This window comes from Molothrus ater, chromosome 6, assembly GCF_012460135.2.
Source record: "Molothrus ater isolate BHLD 08-10-18 breed brown headed cowbird chromosome 6, BPBGC_Mater_1.1, whole genome shotgun sequence".
Taxonomy (NCBI): Eukaryota; Metazoa; Chordata; class Aves; order Passeriformes; family Icteridae; genus Molothrus; species Molothrus ater.
The window spans coordinates 17,257,759-17,276,779 of NC_050483.2; the positions used below are offsets into that span (position 1 = coordinate 17,257,759).

General features: G+C 37.3%; 1 protein-coding gene across 1 annotated transcript in view; it reads left to right on the plus strand.

Annotated features, from left to right (window-relative positions):
• CHID1 (chitinase domain containing 1) overlaps positions 1–19,021 on the plus strand; it is a 96,683-nt gene that overhangs the window by 15,429 nt on the left and 62,233 nt on the right. The window contains 1 exon segment of the mRNA XM_054515315.1: positions 2,815–2,911. Within this exon segment, the coding sequence (XP_054371290.1) occupies positions 2,815–2,911 (97 nt within the window).

Here is a 19,021-nt window from a genome sequence, read left to right on the forward strand (position 1 = left end):
AAATGTCAGTAGCTTTTCTTTCAAAATTGCCAATGGTAACATTGGAGAATATTGCATTTAAAACACTGGAAAACACTGTTGGGACACAGTAAAGTTTTAATTTATAGCACAATAAATGAATGTTCTGCTATTGCTCTTTGGAGGAGAGGGAAAAGTGCACATTTGATTTACTTCATCTGACTTGGCCAGCACATGGAAGTGAGCCTAAATTCAGTCTTTAGGCATTAATCCTGCCTGATTTGCCAGAAAGTTTTCAGGACCCAGAACCCTGGCTTGACTGGGTTAGTGAATAGATACTAATTTGGGTTTCTCAAGAAAAAAATCTGCAATTGTCTGGCTGTCCTTTTCCTTCTTGACCTCCTTCAAGCTGAAGGTAATTATTTTTCAGCCAGATCAATACTGATTGAAATTTGTGGGGGAAGGGTAGGAAGTGGCTATTTAGATGTAGCCTGTTTTAGAGTCATGAGAGCACCAACAATGCATTCCCACTGCGTTCAGCAATGCATTCAAACTGCATTCCCACTGCTTTTTCAGACCACAAATCCCTGTCCTGGGTTTACAGTTGTAGGTTCTGGTTCTACACTTATATGTTTCAAAATAAGACTTTCTTTGTGCAGTCAGTGTTTTTGTGGGTATGTCACTGCCTTTGTGGATCACTTTTTGCCTGTGCAGAATGGGAGTAAGGATGTTAACCTTGTTTCTAAATGGAAAAGTTATCTCGTTCTGTACCTATGCTAGGTTTTTTTGTCCTATCCCCACCTTCTTTTTATCCTTCATATTCTGAAGAGTTAAAGTCAGCAAATGTTTTGCATGGAGTAGAGTTCTCAAAGCTCCTACAGCTAACAAAGGCAGCCAGGCAGAGAAGAGATCCCTGCTGATGAACACTGTAGAATAATCTTAAGGCAAGAGGAATTGATTCTTTGGTCAAATTTATCTTATATATAGCATCTCTGACATCTAATAAAGGTTGAGTTATACTGTAGTTCAGACATAATTAGTTAAAAGGGTCACTAAGCCACAAGATACAAATCAATGGGAAAGTTTGCTTAACTAGTTTTAATACCGATTATTGTTTTTGATAAGATTATGTCATGTGGAAATTGTGATAGATGTGTAAGGTTTGTGTCAATAAATGTCTGTTTAGCTTAGTGTTGTAATTTTTTAATGTGCTCCTATGGAAAAGGATTCTTCTTTGCTGTAAATGATTTGTCTGAATAGTGACACTCCTAATGTGGAATGCATGTGGTAAAGTAACAGGGGGGAAAGCTGTTAGTTCCCCAGAGCAAGAATGGTAGAAGTACATGCTGCAGACAGACCAAAAGCTGCTTCCTGCAATCCCATATCTTCCCCCAGAAAAGAAATACAGGTGGCAGTGTGATAGTTCATTGTTAAGGGCTGTTCAGCACAGCAAGCTCTCAAATTGTAAGCACAAAATATTGTTGGTATTGGAAAGGTGATAAAACGTTCTTTGTTTGTTTGTCAGGATTTTGAGAGTAATGGCTTTTGTAGGCCCTAGGAAGTTTTCAGCAGGCATCAAATCATTTCAGGGAAAATAGAAATACTTGGTTACCTTTGGATAGTGTTTCAAGCATAATCGCTGTGATGGATAATTATATAGGAAGAGCAATAGCTTCAGGAGAATATCTCTAGGATTATACTGCCTTGAAGGGCATGACAGTACCAAGATGTTGTTTCTGAGAGTTCAGGTCTAATCCAGTTTATGTGGGGCAAACAGCTTGGATGGTGGCTTTTGTCTATTCTGCCTTTCCTGCTTAAGCACTTTCAGCTCCTGAAGTGGATGGTGAAGTTGCTTTCTATTTGGTTCTGGTTAAGTGTAGTCCTAAACAGATCTAGAGTTCTGTACTAATATCATCTGACTGTGTTTGTGGGTCCTCGTGGCCAGGTGAAAAATAGGAAAGTTAACTTTGTTCTGAAAAATCAAATGACTTAAGAAAGGCACTCAGAAGGGCCATGTTTGTAGTGCAAATTTAGAGTAATCTTGGATTCCTCTTAAGATGACATTAAACTTAGTTTCTGCAGATTAAAGGGTTTTCTATTAACATCAACCTTCCAGTTAGGAGTGCTAAAACCAGTTTGTGTAAGAATTTTAAAGTTTATTTTACTATCAAAATACCAAGAATATGGATATGAAAATCAGCTTTTGTGGAAGTCTTTATTTAAATGATGCAGACAGAAGATGCTATTTCGAGATATGACACTGTCAAGCATGTATTTTGTAGGTATACAGTGAAGTATGGAGAAACAAAAGGATTACTTATATAGGAAAAAAACAGTAGAAGAAATGTTTCTAAACACAGGCCTCAGAAATATCCCTTGAAGAGTGCGCTTTCTGCTATGAAAGTATCTTCACAAATTCTTGTGTGCAGCAACACAGTGGCAACTTTATTTTCTTCAAAATTTGCTTCTTCAAAACAGTGTTTGGTTCTTCTATTGATGTAATTATTTTCACCAAAAATGACCTCAGGAAGTTCTGATAAAGTATGCTGGCTTGTTTTACATGCTAACAATGCGCAGTTAGAAAAATAAAATGAAAGTAAGAAACACTTAGAACCCCAGGGTGATCACCAGTTCCCATAAAACTAAGACTGTCTCAAGCAGTGCAGTGTTCGTAGTCCTTAAAGACAGTAAACCTAATCAGTCTTCCTAATAGTTTTTTTCTGCTATGATAATTTGCAACAAATTGTGTTTGTCTCTCTTGCCAGGTGCATCTTTTCAATTATTACTTACTTGTTCTTGTCAATGTATAGCAGCAGTTTTCCTGCCTTTCCCTCTAATAGTATATTTCTATTTCAGGGAGTTGATTCACTTGCTCACTCACCTTTCTGAAGCCCTGCATGAAGCACAACTTAAATTCATACTGGTCATCCCTCCTGCAGTTGCAGCAGGGTGAGTATTCCTCTTTAGATGGCAGTTTCCAGGTGAGAAATACTTCATTGTCTGATAAACAGTAAGTTCAAAGCTTTGTTTAAAGCTGTGCAGTTTAAAAGAAGAAGAAATTATTTGGGTTTGATTGGTAGTCCTTTTTCCATGCATGTTGCACTGAATAGTCTTGGTAACTATGTGCATTCATAGATACCTCTTTAATTTTTGATGTGATGGAGGAACCAACAAGGAGAGGTTCTGTGCTGGACCTTGTTCTCTCCCACACTCCAGCTGGGGTGTCATGAGAACAGAGTAGAGGGGCAGAATTCCCTCCCTTGACCTGCTGGCCACACTTCCCTTGGAGCATCCCAGGATGTGGTTGGCTTGCCCAGCTGCAAGTGCACAGCTGGCTAACCATTGCATAGTTGGCAATGCAAGATTATATTTTTTTCCCCCAAGTTTCCTTTCTTCCTTTAAGATGTTCATGAACCCTATTGCCTGCATATAAAAACTCAGTAATGTAAGTCAAACAGAGAAGCATTTTTAGGTACTTTTTCAAATGAGAGTCAGTAGACAGCTAATGAAAAATATGACAATTTCTTAGTTTTCTCGCTTTGGGCTGTACAGCAGTGTGGATATGCTCACAGCCAGTACAGATTATGACAGTTCAACAGCACAGTTTCAGGACAGCATTGTACAGCCTCCTAAACTTCTTGTAGGCTGTCACATTTTTCAGTGTACATTCATTTTCAAAGTGCCAAAAAGGCTGACAAAATTTAATGTCTGAGCAGTCGGGTAAATGTTGCTTCTGTGGCTGAACTTCTGTCTGCCATGACCTCAAGTTTTTGTTGAGTTTTATGAGGAGGTCCTGTAGCATGTTGGGGAAATAAAGCATTTCTGCTTACAGCTATCTGTGCAGACTTAAATGCATCTGGCTGAAAAGATTCAGGGATCCTGTAGCAGGTGACTAAAAGGTTGTCCATGTGCTGAGGTCTGTGAGCATCTGCCTTATAACTGTGGTGTCACTTCTTCTGTAGGTTAGTAATGTAACCCCATCCAAACCAATTCCTGAATATAGGTACTTCCTACCACCTTAAGACTGTAAGCCCAGAACAATATCTACCGAATTTGATTCTTCAATAGCTGTCTGAAATCTGATTGCAGTTTATTTTCTGTAAAGTGTGTACTTGAGGGTACTTCTTGTTTCTTTATATTTTCCTCTGTTGCATGCTATAACTGATTTATATGCTTTCATAGCTAGTTTAATGTAAAAATCCCTTTGCTTCCTGTGTGGGGCTGGCCATGCAGTTTTGATAGGGAGAGAGAGAGAGAAACAATGTGTTGAAGACTGTGGTAAAAGAAAACAATAAATTCCATGTAAATTGGTAAAGTAGACAGTTTTGTAAAATATTACCTGTGCAGAGTCCTTTACTTAAAGGACTGAAGACCTAGCTGCATTTTGAGGAGATTACTTCATATCCCTCAAGCACCTATGCTTTGGCCTTGATTCTGGATCATTAATCCTCTAATTTCTTGCAGATTTCTCTGGAAAATGTAATGCTGGTATGCCTTTGCCTCACATGACTTTTCAGTGGTGCTAACAAATACTTTGAGTTTCTTCTGATATGGTTAAATCAAAAATAATGTGAAATTACTATTTCTTATCTCCTGACTGTCATTTATTCCAGTCTTTCATGCTGCCCTCTTACATCCTACATCTCATCCCAATTGATAGTTACTTAAAAAAGTAATTTTCTGTTGCTATTAGTTTTAGTCTATTACAGGTAAAGCAAAAGAGAACATTTCAAAACATTTTTCTAAAATGCCTTGTCAGTCACTGCATCACACAGATGCTTTTTAAAATGCTAATGCATGCTCTGGTAGAATTTAAGTAATTGCTATAAACAGTGTTCACGTTTGAAGTGCGTTTGTGCTTTTGGTGGTAGGGAGAAGGTGGAGAATAGCATAAACCTCAACATTCCTGTTCATTGTGATACCTATTGACGTTACCAAGGTCAGCCAGAGGGACCTAAGTCTGCTTTGTCTCTGTAAGTCATGTGGGGCTCTACAGTCTATTTTTTCTAAGTCCCTAAACAAGAGTTGGTGCCTCTGTAAAACCTCTGTATTCTTAAACACATTTTGCCTGGACCAGAATTTGTATTTTTAAGATAACTATCTTTCAGGACTATTTCTCTGTTGAACACCACACTGAAGTTTGGATCTTGTGTGGTCATTGCTACCTCCTGCTGTCCTGAATATTGACACAATAGTGAGATCACAGTTCTGAAACCTTTCTGAACTGGGATTTAGGGATGCACTATTAGATCTGGAAGAGATGCCTGTCTAAAGTGCAATTTTTAATCTGAAATAAATTTTACATGCCTGTTCCTAAATGGCCTGTTTGTAGAGGAACTGTGAGAAATAAAGGCTGTAGTTTATAGAAAAGAAGGTCTCATTCCTCTAAACCAATTATATATATATATATATATATATATATATATATATATATATGCATTCCTAAAGTTTTTGGGATTTATCCATAGACCTTTATGGCCCAGGAGAATTCATTAATCACATTATTTTCAATCAATAATCTTACATAAGCCGCCTGTCTGTGTCTTTCATGTGTGTGTTCTTATTGCATTAACTAGAAAAAAACAAAGTTTTTGAGTAAATAGATTGTTGCAAATAGATTCATAACTTACAGAAACATCCTAAAATACTCACAATGGCCATGTATACTTTAAAGCTTAGAAATATATTTGATTTAATGATATCAATAATCAGAATTCTGAAATTTTCTTTCTCCCTTACTTGACTTGTTGGATAGCAGCTGTACTTGAAAATATTTGATTTATAGGATACAAGGCTTGAACTGAAAAGCACCTCCTACTGCGTATTAAATATCTCGTGTCTTGAAATTCACTTTGGGTTTTAACACTTCCACATGGTTGAAAGTGTGTTTTGATGCATCTTACATTCTTTAGTTTTTGGAATCACTGTGGACTGTTAATCAAAAATACAGCAAAAGGCATGGAAATATAAGTACCATCAAGAATGAAATAATATATCAGAGTTCAGCAGCTGGCAATAGACTGATAGCAGAGACATGAGCAGTATGTGGAATATCCTACCCAACTGGGATGTTAAGAGCTGAAACATTGTCCCTTTTGTGTTCTACCCTGATTAAAATTTAAAGAGAGGATAGTCAAATGTAAGCAGTTTATTTAGGAATTTGTAATTTGGACTCTTTTGATAGGCATTAAGATCAAAGCAGTCTCTCAGCAAGTGCTATCTGAAAGGAGACACTTAAGAGCTAAAAATACCAGTTTGCATAGGGAAAACCCATCTGGAAAATGCAGCACTGCACATGAGATCAAGTGTGGGATGCAGGAAGAAAACATGTTGGATCATCTGTTTAACTTCTCAAATTCAACTTTTGCAACAAAAACTGAGACCAATCCTCTACTAAACCTTGCTTTAGTAACTGAAGGTTCCTGTGGTGCCTTTGGATTTTGGTTTGCTTGTAAAATTTTCTGGTCTAAAGGAAAACTTCACTCTTTTTAAATCTACACATTTTATAGCTTTTCACAACATTAACCAGAGGCAGTTGAGCTGGCATAATCAAGGGTAATCAAGACTTGGGAATGTGTTCGGTTGTTGATTAGGAGGCAGGAATCTCTCTAGCAAGCTTTACTGTCACAGAGAATGCATGTAGAGCTCCCATAGTAGAAAACAGTGATTGAGATAGTGTTTTCATCCACCTGATGTCTAGGAATTGCATGATTTTCCTGCAAATGTTAATGATTTACAAGAGAGAGGAACAGCAGGAGCCAAAGCTATTCTTTATGAAGTGTGTGGATGTAATTCTCCCTTGTGGATTGGGGTCTTGCAGTTACAGATGTCTGAAGAGACATGCAAGGATTCCAGTGGTGTTTAAGTGGTTGCTAGAGCAGATGATTTGCTGAAGACTTCCACTCTGTCTTTCAACAGAATGTCTCAAAAAGTTAGAATTTTACTGGTTTTAACGTGCATGGACATTGATGCATGTATAAACTATGGGTATCATTTATATAAGGTCAGTGGGTAGCCAGGCATATTCTGTCCATTGCTGATGGTGAGTAACTCCATTGGTACTACTAATCCTTGATTAAATTCCTGCCTTAAGTATATGCAATTCAGTGTTTTATACTGGGAAAAGATGTATGAATGTTATTATACTGATTTCACAGATCTTTCCAAATAGGATATCTCTGCTGGAGTGAACTACCTTTATACCTAAATGTGCACTTGCATAATAACTATGTTGGGGGGAAAAATAAATATGGCAAATGGACCTTGAAGTTTGGTTGCACCTCTTCTCATAAGTCATAGGCATTGGGTCAGTTATTTTGTTTCTCTGTACATAAATTCTTTAAAAATGTTAGGAATGTATTCTCAAAGCAAAAAGTGAGACTTTGTGTAGTAACTCTTTTCTGTGTGCAAGTAAATTGAATTTTATCTGACTAGATTATTGCATGTTTTGTACATGTTCAGCAACCATGTTTTCCACTGTGTTTCCCAATTACTGTCAAGAAAATAAGAGTAAAGAAAATAAGGTTTATTTACATACGCTATCATTGGAGGGAGCATCAGTAATTTTTCTGTTTCTTGCTGTCATGTAAGAAAGAACAAAGACAAAAAGTTCCTGGAAGCTGTAGGTATGCTGTTTTCTTCACAAAGGTTCTCAATCTATCCATGGCTGCATAACCATTGCCTTCCTGGCATTTGTAGTTTATTACAGACCTTGGACATGTGATATAAATAAGTTAAGTCTCAGTATACACTCATTAAAAGCTGTTCATTTTGTTAAACACAGTGTTAAATAACCCTGTATTTAGGTTGTTAGTGATGGCATTTTTTATCATTCCCTGAAGTATAATGCTTTGGGCAAAGTAGAAGTGAAAATGGCATTGGTTGTGTCACTTCATGATATAACACTATACTCTTTATTGAGATTTTGATGGTTAGGATATGCACTAGGCAGTTTGCCCTGTGTGATGGATATCTTTTTAACACACCTCTCTTCAGGCTACAAGACAGTAGCTGCTCCTTGAATAACAGATGATTCTTTATCTCTTAATGTTGTACAGAATCCATAAATAAGAGAAAGTAAACTATGAAGTAAACAAGTAAACTCAGGTGCTGAGGTGAGAGGCTGCCCTGCCAGCATGATATGTGGTGGGGCACTCTAGTGCTGCCCAGGGGGTTTCCTGAACTGGAAAGCCCTCAGGGAGCTCCACAAGGACATGAATTGGTTGAGGAGTATCCAGGAGTCCAAGAGAGAAATGGATTACAGGAATCACATCCTACCTTCCCTGGTAGAAACCTTTTAGGCAAACAGGACACAAAAGATTCCCTGTCATCTTTCCACCTGATTGAATACGTGACTTAAGGGATAGGGGGCAATGGTGACAAGTTCCTGCCTGTTGCAGCAGTTGCATCTCCTCTGTCATTTCCCTACCTTCCCCACTTTGTCACTATTAAGAGTTTTAGAGTTACAGATGGAGCTACTGCTGCATTTCTGAGAAAAAGATTTAAAAATCTGCTGAAAAATCTCTAAAACTATGGAGCTTTGTACGTATCAATCATAATTAAAATGAGTGGAAAACAGTGTTAGAAAGATTGTTTCAATTGTTTAAGAAGTCTCAGGTAACACAGAGTAGCTTTATACTTTCAGTAATTTTGTCAAGTCTAGCATAATAATAACCAGATATGTCAAACCTTGATCCTTGATTTAAGTAATTGTATGCAAAATAGCTGCTGTTCTTAGCTGTGTTTTAATAACATGCCTGCCAGTACAAAGCAGAGGTCAGTGAGCAAGATGGTTTCATTCAGCCTTGTGGGACACAGTGTTGGGGATTATTAGCAAGAGTGAAGCACTTTGTAAACAAACCACTGGAGCTGTCGCTGTCCTCGTGACATTCTCAAAAAATGCTGCTATTGGCAAATTGCACAGAGTTTAGCTAGAATAATTTGTTATCTCCTAACTGCTTTCTGACAGCATATATCAAAGCAGTATTTAAATTAAAACCAAACATGTTTCTTCCTGATAAAAGGTACACTTAACCTCACAGCTTCTAGAAAAAATTCTGTCTTTATTGACTTCTTGAGATGCACAGCTGTAGTGCAGCTGCTTTCATTTTAAAGCTACAGGAACCCAATCCACTCTCTATCTTCAAGTACTTGAACACAATGTATGTTCTTGTCTCATCAAAATACAGCAAGCATCCCCAGCTTCGGATTTCATATTTGCATATGTAAGGAAAAAAAAATCTACAGCTTCTCTTCCTGTTACTTAAAACTTCTGTAGGTATGTATTATCGGTATTTTCCAGCATTAACTGCCACTTCTTCAAAATTAACATTTTAGCTACTCAGATTATTCTTTATTCTTGCTGCAAAAACATTGTGGATGTGAAGTACTGTCTTAAGTACTTTAGCCTTTTCTTTGTAGAGCTGCTGTGCAATGAAAATCACCAGAATCTATGCAGTCTTCATAACTCCTATCCAGTAGCAGTTGATACCAGCTTAGTTTTGCTACTCTGCCTCTTGGAAAGATTGGGAGGAGGGTAGACATGTTGTCCCTTCTCTTAGTGCTGTCATGCTCTTTTCTGCCTTTCCTATAAATATACTTACATATTTGACTGAAAAGTAGAAAGAGCACACAATGAATAACTGCTCATCGACCTCACACTTCCTCAGCCTAATGGATGCCACAATTGACCAGTGTTTTGCATAAAGAAAATAGGTGCTTTGGTCTTCTAGAAACTGATTGGGAACAGACACTTGTAATTACATTTTTGATTTATATCAGTAATCTGTCATCTTTAGAAGTTGCTGCAGATTCAATTGCCTTGCCATAACTTTGTGTATACAGAATGATGTGTTTGTTGGTTTGCTATTCCAGTGTATATATACACACTGTCTCCCTTAGAAGTATTTCTGGCAAGTACCAGTTCTGATGTAAAATATACAAGTAAACAGCAGGGTAATTTTTATGATAATGTATGGTAAACAAATTCAATGAAATTATAAGAGGCTTCAAACATGTGTCTGTTTTGGAGTGAAATAGGAACTGTCACTTACTTTTAACATCATTCTCAGGAAGGACTATGTGGAACAGAATGTAGAATGTTGAAATTTTGGTAAGTAAATAATGCTGGATTAAACCAGCAGGAAACATACTGCTTGTTCCAGATGCAGTTTCCAATTACCAGATTATGTCAAATAACAGTATATTAGAAAGCCAACCAAATTTCTAGAATATTGTTTATTAAGTAGGATTTTGCTTTACCAATACATAGACCTATAATTATGAAAGGTTACAATATTTGTGAGAAACCTGGTCATAATAATCTTATTTTATTGGAATCACTAATACTGTTGATGAATTTTTCCACATGTTTAATCTTTCTGACTTTTCTTTCCAGTTTGACAAATGAGCACACAGAAAAGCAAGCAATTCTAAAAATGGTGTAATTTATTGTAGAGTTACTAAGTATATATCATATATGCTCTGCATTGGACAATCAGTATACAGAAAATGGGACTGGAGGGGAAATTTGAAAATTAAATATGCACAGTTTCATATTTGTTGTGTCTAGTTGGTAATAACACTTTGCCCTCTATTGTTCCCATAGTTGTCCATCTTCCTGTGAGTATCCTAAAAAAAAAAAGGGACTGTCAGGAATTTAGGGAGTACAGTTACATACCAAGAAATTTTGTAATTGGGCCCTCTGCATAAAATTCAGCACTCAAGAAGGCACAGAAATAACTGTTTAGAGGGCTGTCTAGGCTAACTGACTGGTGTAGTCATTTTTATTGCATGTTAGAGAACCTGTAGAATATGTTTGATTTGGATCACAAGATACAGCTGGAGATATGAATTTATACTGAGGGGAACAGAAGACTCAGTAGGAAATTATTACTGATTACTGAGTAACAGTTACTGGAGCAAGTTTAATAATGTCTTCAAATTATGGTAATACTATTAAATCCTACTCAGTCGTGCTACTGGGCTCATGTTTTTTCCCTGTATAAAGGCTCAAAGTATAGGTCTGTCATTCACTTCTCTTTTTAAAGTGAATTCTGTTGGTGACAGTAAATCTGGATGCATGTTAATTGCTCTAAACTACATCTGTTTCCCTTGCTGATGACTTCCCTGATTTTGCTACTGTTTGTTGGGCTGCCAGCTCAGTACAGCATGGCTCTGACTGCAGCCATGAGATGTTCCATGTATTTTGCATAGATTCAGAAAGGACTCAAGAGGAACAGATCTATTCTTAGAACAGGCTCTTTTAAGGATTATAACTTACAATATAGAATCAATGCAACGAAGGTCTGACTCTACTGACATCTTCTGAAGCAAGTGCACGCATCTGGTTTTGAATTCCCACTGGGGAGAATCATTGGAATAATCTGCAGGTCAGCTAAGAGCAGCCAAACAGAAGAAAGGGTGGAATGTATTCCTCTGCATATCTGTCATTTGTAGCTCTACCAATTCTGAGCCAGCTGGTGTAGAGCAATTACTACATAAGTTTCAGTATTAAGTTGGAAAACTTTCCAAAAAACAAAGGGAAGAAAAATGGTGAGCATTTCATGCAAGGAGGAATTAAGGCTACATTTGGTGTGTCAGAGTTTTTAAATGAGGCTCGTATGTTCCAGAGTACAAGCTTGTTTTGCATGATGCTCTGCTGTTGGAGCATGGCTTGCCTGGGCACTCAGCCCTGGCATGAAAGGCACTAGAATAGTTTGGAAATTAGGAGAAGCAAATGGTGACACAGTGGATGTTCATTTGTGCATAGTCTTTCTTAAATGGCTCCTATGAAGAGACTGAAGCAATGTAGTGGAAACAGCATGAAAGGAGCTGAGTTGACTTCCCAAAAATGGAACTGGTAAATACCACAAGTGTCAAAATTAATTTTTTCTTATTTGGTAGTCAGATTATCTGGTTTTGTCAGATGTGTGTTTCTTATGTTGACTTCAGAGTTTTCGATTCACTGTATTTTTAAAGTTACACTTTAACTTAAGAATTTGTAAGTGACTGGTCTGCCAGCATGCCTCAGCTCTGAGGACAGCAGTTTTTAGGCTTATTTGTCCCTAGCCGTCTGCTGAGATTTCATGCTTTCTTTTCAGGGCATGTATTGCTTGGCATGTTTCCCCTTCTTGACTTCTGTTACTGGTTTAAACCAGATGGGCCACAGGTAATTAGTTTGGCTTCATGAAAACTGTGTAGGCTACTCCATGGCAAGAACAGATCTGTGCTTTTCCCTGTTTGGAGAGCAAGGACTGCAAAGACAATGTCTGGGATGGGATGTGTGTATTAAAGAAGAGTTCCAGCCCTTAATGTTTTGCAAAAAAATCATTAGGTACAGAGATACCATTCTACTTCCCGATAAAAATATAGCAAGTTTTCACTTGTCAGTCTGTTAAAATTCACAGTCCCCCAGTGATATGAAGCACTAGGATTGTATGAAGGAACCACTCCCAGGGCTTCTGTGTTGTGAATCTGTACTCAGTGTAACTCTCAGTTACACTTTTCTTGCTTGTCGAGCTGTCTAGGTTTTGTTGGTTTTAAAATACCTACATTAATCTTCCTTATCTGAGAATTTGGTAAAGAGATTTTTGCCACTGAGAAAATTTGAATGCATTCAGTAATGTGATTTGTGGTCTTCAGTAGAGATGTTGTTTATTTTGAATTATGATATTTTCTGTGGACAAGGGACCTTTTGCTCTGAAGGCAGAAAAGAGCCCTTTTGCTCTGAAGGCACCTGAGTGTCAGCATTGCTGAAATAAGTGCACTAGAAAAAGACAGTGCACAGGTAGGGCTGCAGGTTTTTACTTCTGAATTTAAGCTACTATTCAGAATAATAATATTCAGAATAGTAGTAGAGTGCAAGCAGTAGTATTGGAAGGTGCAAATAATTTTTTAAAAAGTCAAAATAAACTATGACTACATTAATTTTACTAGAAGTTTATCTAGGAAACTCTTAAAATCTACATATGAATGGATGTCAGAACTAGTCAGAACTCCCAGACTACCTACACCTTTAGAAGGTTCTCCCTAATGTCTAGTCCAGGTTTGCTAAAGCAATTATCATTAGAATCATTATCAAATGAACTGCTAAACTCTTGTGTTTCCATTAAAATTCTCCTTTCTCATTTGCTCATTCTTTTCTAATTTTTGTCTCTTGGGATGATGTTTCTCTGACTTATTAACAATAAGATATCCTTTCATACTATGTAAGCAAAATGAGATTTGGAGATGTTAAGATGGTCTTTAAATGGGAGGGGAGGGAGCCTCCTGCTTTTGTTTCTGCCCTTATCTGTTCCAGCACTTTAGTGTGGGAAACTGGCAGAGTGTTCTCTGAGTAGAGCCAGATGAATAACCATGACTGGAAGAGTGTATGTGACCAGAGAGAATCACACTGGTTTTATGGAATAACCTTTCAGTTTGATTTTTAATTCTGTTTTAAGAGGAATAACACTTTTGTACAGAGATAGTAAATACATTAAAAAGTTGGGAGGAGAAATTTATACTAACTTGGCATTTGTGTTATTTGTTTCTCCTGAAATGGACTGACCTTAACATTGTGGTTCAGTGGACATTTTTGGGTTTGAAATGTACAGTCCATGATTTGTCATATTGATCTGGGTTTGTAGGACACAAGATCAGATACTGTGTTTGGATCATGCTTCACCTGTTGCAATATTTTGTCCTTAGAAAGGAATTAGAGAAAAAAAAAATCTGTATTTCAGAGGCTAGTGAAGGTACTTGAGTTTACAGTAAGCATGTGCATTTTCTGAAATGCCTGAGTAACATGCATCTCTGCAAAAGCCTTGATCTGTTGTCTGGGAGGATGTGCTTACTGAGGGAGAGAGGTCAGAGATGGAGAAGATGCTGTGCTTTTTACAGTCTGCATTCAGCTGCATGGAATTCATCCCCTACTATGTAGAAATCTGCTTTTGTCTACCTGAGGATCTCTTTTTTGTTGGTTAAACATTCAATATGGTCATGTTCCTTTGATAGCAGGGATTATATCTCTAATTATTGTTCGTGGCTTTGAAGAGCAGTATTGTTTCAAGATCCTGTTGCTGACTTGGCTGCTTCATACAGTGCTGTTGTAGACAGACCTTAATTCCGTTTTTAGCCTGATTCTGAGGTAACAAGGTGTCTGTAAGCTTTCTCTCTTACATTTTTCATCTCTCTGCTAAAGCTTCTTTGGCATTTGACCAGTTTCAAGCCAAATTGAGATAGGCATAGAATTTTAATAGCCAGGTTCCTTTTACTTCATGAAAATATGTACCTGGACAGATGAAGATAAAAAATCTTTTTTTCCCCCTAGACCCAGGTGTAAGAGGGCATTGTAAGTGAAACATCTATAGGACACCAGAAATGTAGTTGCAAAACATCCATGGAAACAGGGATTCACATAGAATTGTTTTCTAAGTACTGATAGTGGAAAATTACTGCAGTGAGCTGTCATCCTGAGAGTTTTGAAAAACCTGAAATGAGAAAGGGTAGTTACAAAACTGTCGAGGATTTTTTTGGAAAAGGAAATGGTTTCAGATTGAACTTGGTTACACATTTGACTGTTTCATTATCAATGCCTATAATTGTGTGATGAACAGAGCAGTCATTTAGCTCTTTCTTCTATTTTCTATAGAACAGACTTCATGCAGGAAGAAGCAGGGAATTTTTATTCAGTGATTTTGCATGAACTGAATTCAGTGGTCTGTGTTCATAAAATGCAGTAGCATTATCTTGTAGTGCTCCTACCTGCAACGAGCTATGAAAACCAATAATATCTCAAGATGAAGAAAGCTTTGCAAACAGTTGCTCTACAGAAAATTATACATGACAAGAAAATTAAGTCATTACTGAGAGGCTGACTTCTGAAATAGAATCATAGTGGAAACAGAAAATCAATCAGTTTTCCATTATGAAGGCTATTCAAAGATGAGGAGACAGGAAACCTCTCTTTTATAAAGGAGGGTGAAGGTGAGGTAACCCTACAAGAATGCAGTTTGAGCTTGCAGGGTATAGCAGTCAGTTAAAAGACCTTTTTTCTCCTTATTTGATTTTGAGAGTCATTGTAGTGAGACAAGAAGTAATTGAGAATGTAGATTCATTTGAAAGTAAATGAAAGCAGCTTTCATTGTTGAAGTATTTTTTCCAGTCTTTCAATATGAAAGACTACAAACTCAAAACCTTAAAAAAATACTTGTCAGTAAAGCGTTACTGGGAATTTTGAGACATATAACTGTATGTAATTTGGAAGATTCAGGTAATAAACATTCTAGGCTGTGAAACAAACCCCCCTGCAGTTATTTTAGACATTAAAAGATAGGATACTAAAAAGAGACTGTTGAATTCTAGGCTGTGTATATAGAAATACCAAGGAAAACAGGTGGTTTCTTCTAGATCTGTAATGTTGTCCCAATAATAGGGATTTTGTATATACATGTGGCAGTGGGCCATTGGGAAATGTTGACAGATTCTCAGGAATGTGTGCAAATAAGACTTATGCTCTCAGGGGAATCATCATTCTGTGAGTTCTGCCAGGTTGCCATTGCTCCCTTACTTGAAGGGAGAACTTGTAAAGATTATGTTGTATTCCCGAGGCTTATTATGGGAAGGATTTCTGTGGATGTTATGTAAAGCAGCTTCTTTACTGTTTGTTAAAAGGAAAATACGTAACAGCATAAAAAATGTCCACTTAAGGGTAGAAGAGAAATTAACCGGAAAGGAAAACTCTCATTTTCTCTTTGCAGTGTCCTTTTGTTCCTCCACCCCCTTTCTGCACACCCAGCAGTCTCATACTGTTTCCTATCCTTAGTGTTAATCATTTCCCAGCACTGATAGTTTCTACTTGTAGAAATTTTTGTAGAGATTTTGTAGAAAGTTACCTCTCTGAATTCCTGATGTATGGTGCCTTATCCTTTAAATGTTGAGTTGGAGTGGCAGACACTTTTTAAATTAATTCCAGATATTTCTTTTTACAGGGCTAAGTCCATATTTCTTATAAATTTTAACAAATATTTTAAAATACCATAAAGAACAGATATTACATCCATTAGAAAATTTTGTTGGTCCAGGAAATTTAAGCGAGTGTTTACATTTGGCTGGTATTTTAGAAATAGAATCCTACAGATTTTTCTAGAAAACAGAAATTTGAAATATATGGGATAAATATCATTCCTTATTAATAGTTGTTTCAAACCAGAAAGAAAAAAAATACAGCTTCATTTCTTTGAGAGGTGCTTTTCCTTTTCAATAGCAAGGAAAACACATTCACCACAAATTGTTAGTTTAAAATATTAATTGTATAAGATAGAGGCTACAGTTTGATTTTCCTTTTACTGTGGAATTTTATATCATCCTCATTACCAGTGTCTGAGCATTTTCAAGTCACTCTTTAAGTGACAGAACTGATACCTGTCACACTTTTCATGTCTTTTCTTATGGAGATTTATTTATGCACTTCGTACTTTGCATTGGTGTAGTCTTGCTTAGATATTTCCCCTGCCTGAAACATACATGCAAAAAAAAAAAATAAACAACATACCCTGTACTGAAAGTAGACCATGAGTGTAAGATGAATTTTTGGATCCTGAATTGTCAATCAGAAAAGTAGTTTGAGTGATGAGTCAAGTCTGAACACTTCCTAGCTTTGCATCTGCTTTTCATCAGAGCATTTATCATTGCCAGAGAAGCTCTTTCATCAAAACATGGAAAGCATATTGGATAAAGAAGACATAAAAATACAATATAATGCCTGGTTGCATAGGTTGAGAGATAATATTGCACTGCCACATTGAAACTGGTTTGAAAGGAGCTAAAAACTCCAGTGCTTTCTCTATAATAATGCAAACCAAACCTGTGACTATGAGGCCGGAGTAAGTTTAAAGCCTATTTAATAGTAAAAAACCCTCAAGTACTTCAGATTTAAAAAACAAAATGGTTCTTGTTAATAGTGTAAGGCAATGGTTTTCAGCAATCCCAGAAAAATCAGTCTTGTCCTCTTGTCTTTCCTTTCTTCCCAGGGTCTGTTTCATTGGGATATGCACTGAGTAGCAGGCTTGGTTGTAGATTCAACTTATATAGTTCAGTTTTTCAGTTGATTATAATTCACATTCATGTATTTTGTTCAATCCAGATTACTGAAAACCTCCATGGATGCTGAATAGCTAGAGTTGGTACTATCAGGAATGCCGGGGAATTTCAGCCCTCTGAGGATATCCATAGGTGAATCTGGTTTCATCCCATTGCCCTGTGCTCCAGTAGGGTCAGGGCAATGTCACCAGGCCCATCACTCGTGTGGCCTCCCCAGTGCCCCTGCACCATGGAACAGTGCTGCCCCAGGGAGCGGGTGCTGGCATGGGATGATCCGGGGGCCTGGAGCTCCAGGGCTGGGGATTGAGGGGCTGGGAGTACCAGCTGTGCCACCCTTTCTCCATCCTGTCTTCATTCTTTCTTCTCCCCTCTTACATCATTATCCTTCTTCCAGGTGTGGGAGGGTTTCAGGATCTTGGGAGAAGAGTTTGGGTCTGGTTTTGCAAACAGGCATAGAGGAGCCCTGGCTTGCTCTAGACCAGTGAAAGTTTTAAGAGCGGATTTGCAGAGAAAACTCAATTGTTACACTTGTCTCTCCTTCTGCAATGTCTCTTAATCTTCTTCATAAAGTTTTAAATTAAACAAGCCATGTTAAAAAAATAATCCCAAGTGAAAGTGGAATCTGCCCCAGTTTAGCAGACTAGAAATATTCAGCAAACTGGGTAAGTTTTGCCAAATTCTCTCCAAGACAGTGGTATTTAGGCTTGAGTGTTTTAGCAAACAAGGATAACTATAAGTACAAGCTCTTTTTTTTGTTTTTATGGAGGTTTAGGTTGGAACCTTAGGAGAAGAGTTCAAGACATGTTTGTACAATGCTCAGGTATTTGGGGAGATTGTCAGGGCTGTCCTGTGCAGGGCCTGGAGTTGGACTTGATGATCCTTGTGGGTCCCTTCCAACTCAGCATATTTGATCATTCTGTGATTCTATGTGTATTGTACAGAGCTAATCAATGATGATGAAGCTTCTGGCACTTCACTGACTATTTTAGAAATGGTATTAAGAGTTTAGAAGAATGACAAGCTTTTGACTTAGACTTGGAAAGTATTACTTTCATGGACTTTGCATAATCTGTGCCAAGTCTCCTCACTTTCCCTGCTGGATTTCTCAACAAAGTAGTCAGTAGAACATACCTGTCCTTGAGTTAAGTTTACATAAATATCAGAATGATTGAAAAATCTCCAATTTGAAATATAATAGCTGTTGAAAAAATATTTGGGTTTTATTCTTGAGTGCCAGTTTTCTTGACTCAGGACAATTCTAAAAGCATGAGTTAAATAGTCCTGGTTTTGTTCCAGTGGAGTTTCCCAAAGTGCTTGACTAGAGCAGAGTTGACTATTCATTGAACTGGTGAATGGTGCTTGTTTTTTTGAAGAGTGCTACTGTTTTAACACTATATGTTAATGGACAAAGTATATTCATTGCTGCTGGGTTTGTTCTAAGTTGGAAATTTGTGCCCTTGCCACTCAGATGGCATTCCTTTGTAACAGAAGTAGTTGAGTTACAAAATTGCTTTGGAGAAAATGATGGCAATATCCACTTTAACCTGCGGGTTTCTTCTTAAGTTACACATGCAAATTTCATTAAAGTACTACCTGGCTAAATCTATAAAGCAATCCAACTTGCCCTAATATCTAACACACATTATAATTACTTTTTATGTTTTTCCCTTCAGGAGTAATCACAATCAATTTACTGAAAACGGGTTTTGCTGGAATTTGCATTGGGAAATTGCTTTGCCCACAGACATCCAAGTTGCCATAACATTGTTTCAAAGATATGTTTATTATTTAATTCTTGTAGAACAACTGTAGTTTGCAATTGCAGTACATCACAAGCAGATGACTGTAAAAAAGCCTGAGGTCCACCAGTAGTTCCAGAAGTGAAGATTTTTTAAAAATTTGTTACAACCCTTGAAGGAAAAGAATGGGATTTCTCTTCCTGTGACCAGTATATCACTAGTTCTGAAAATCTGACAAGTGT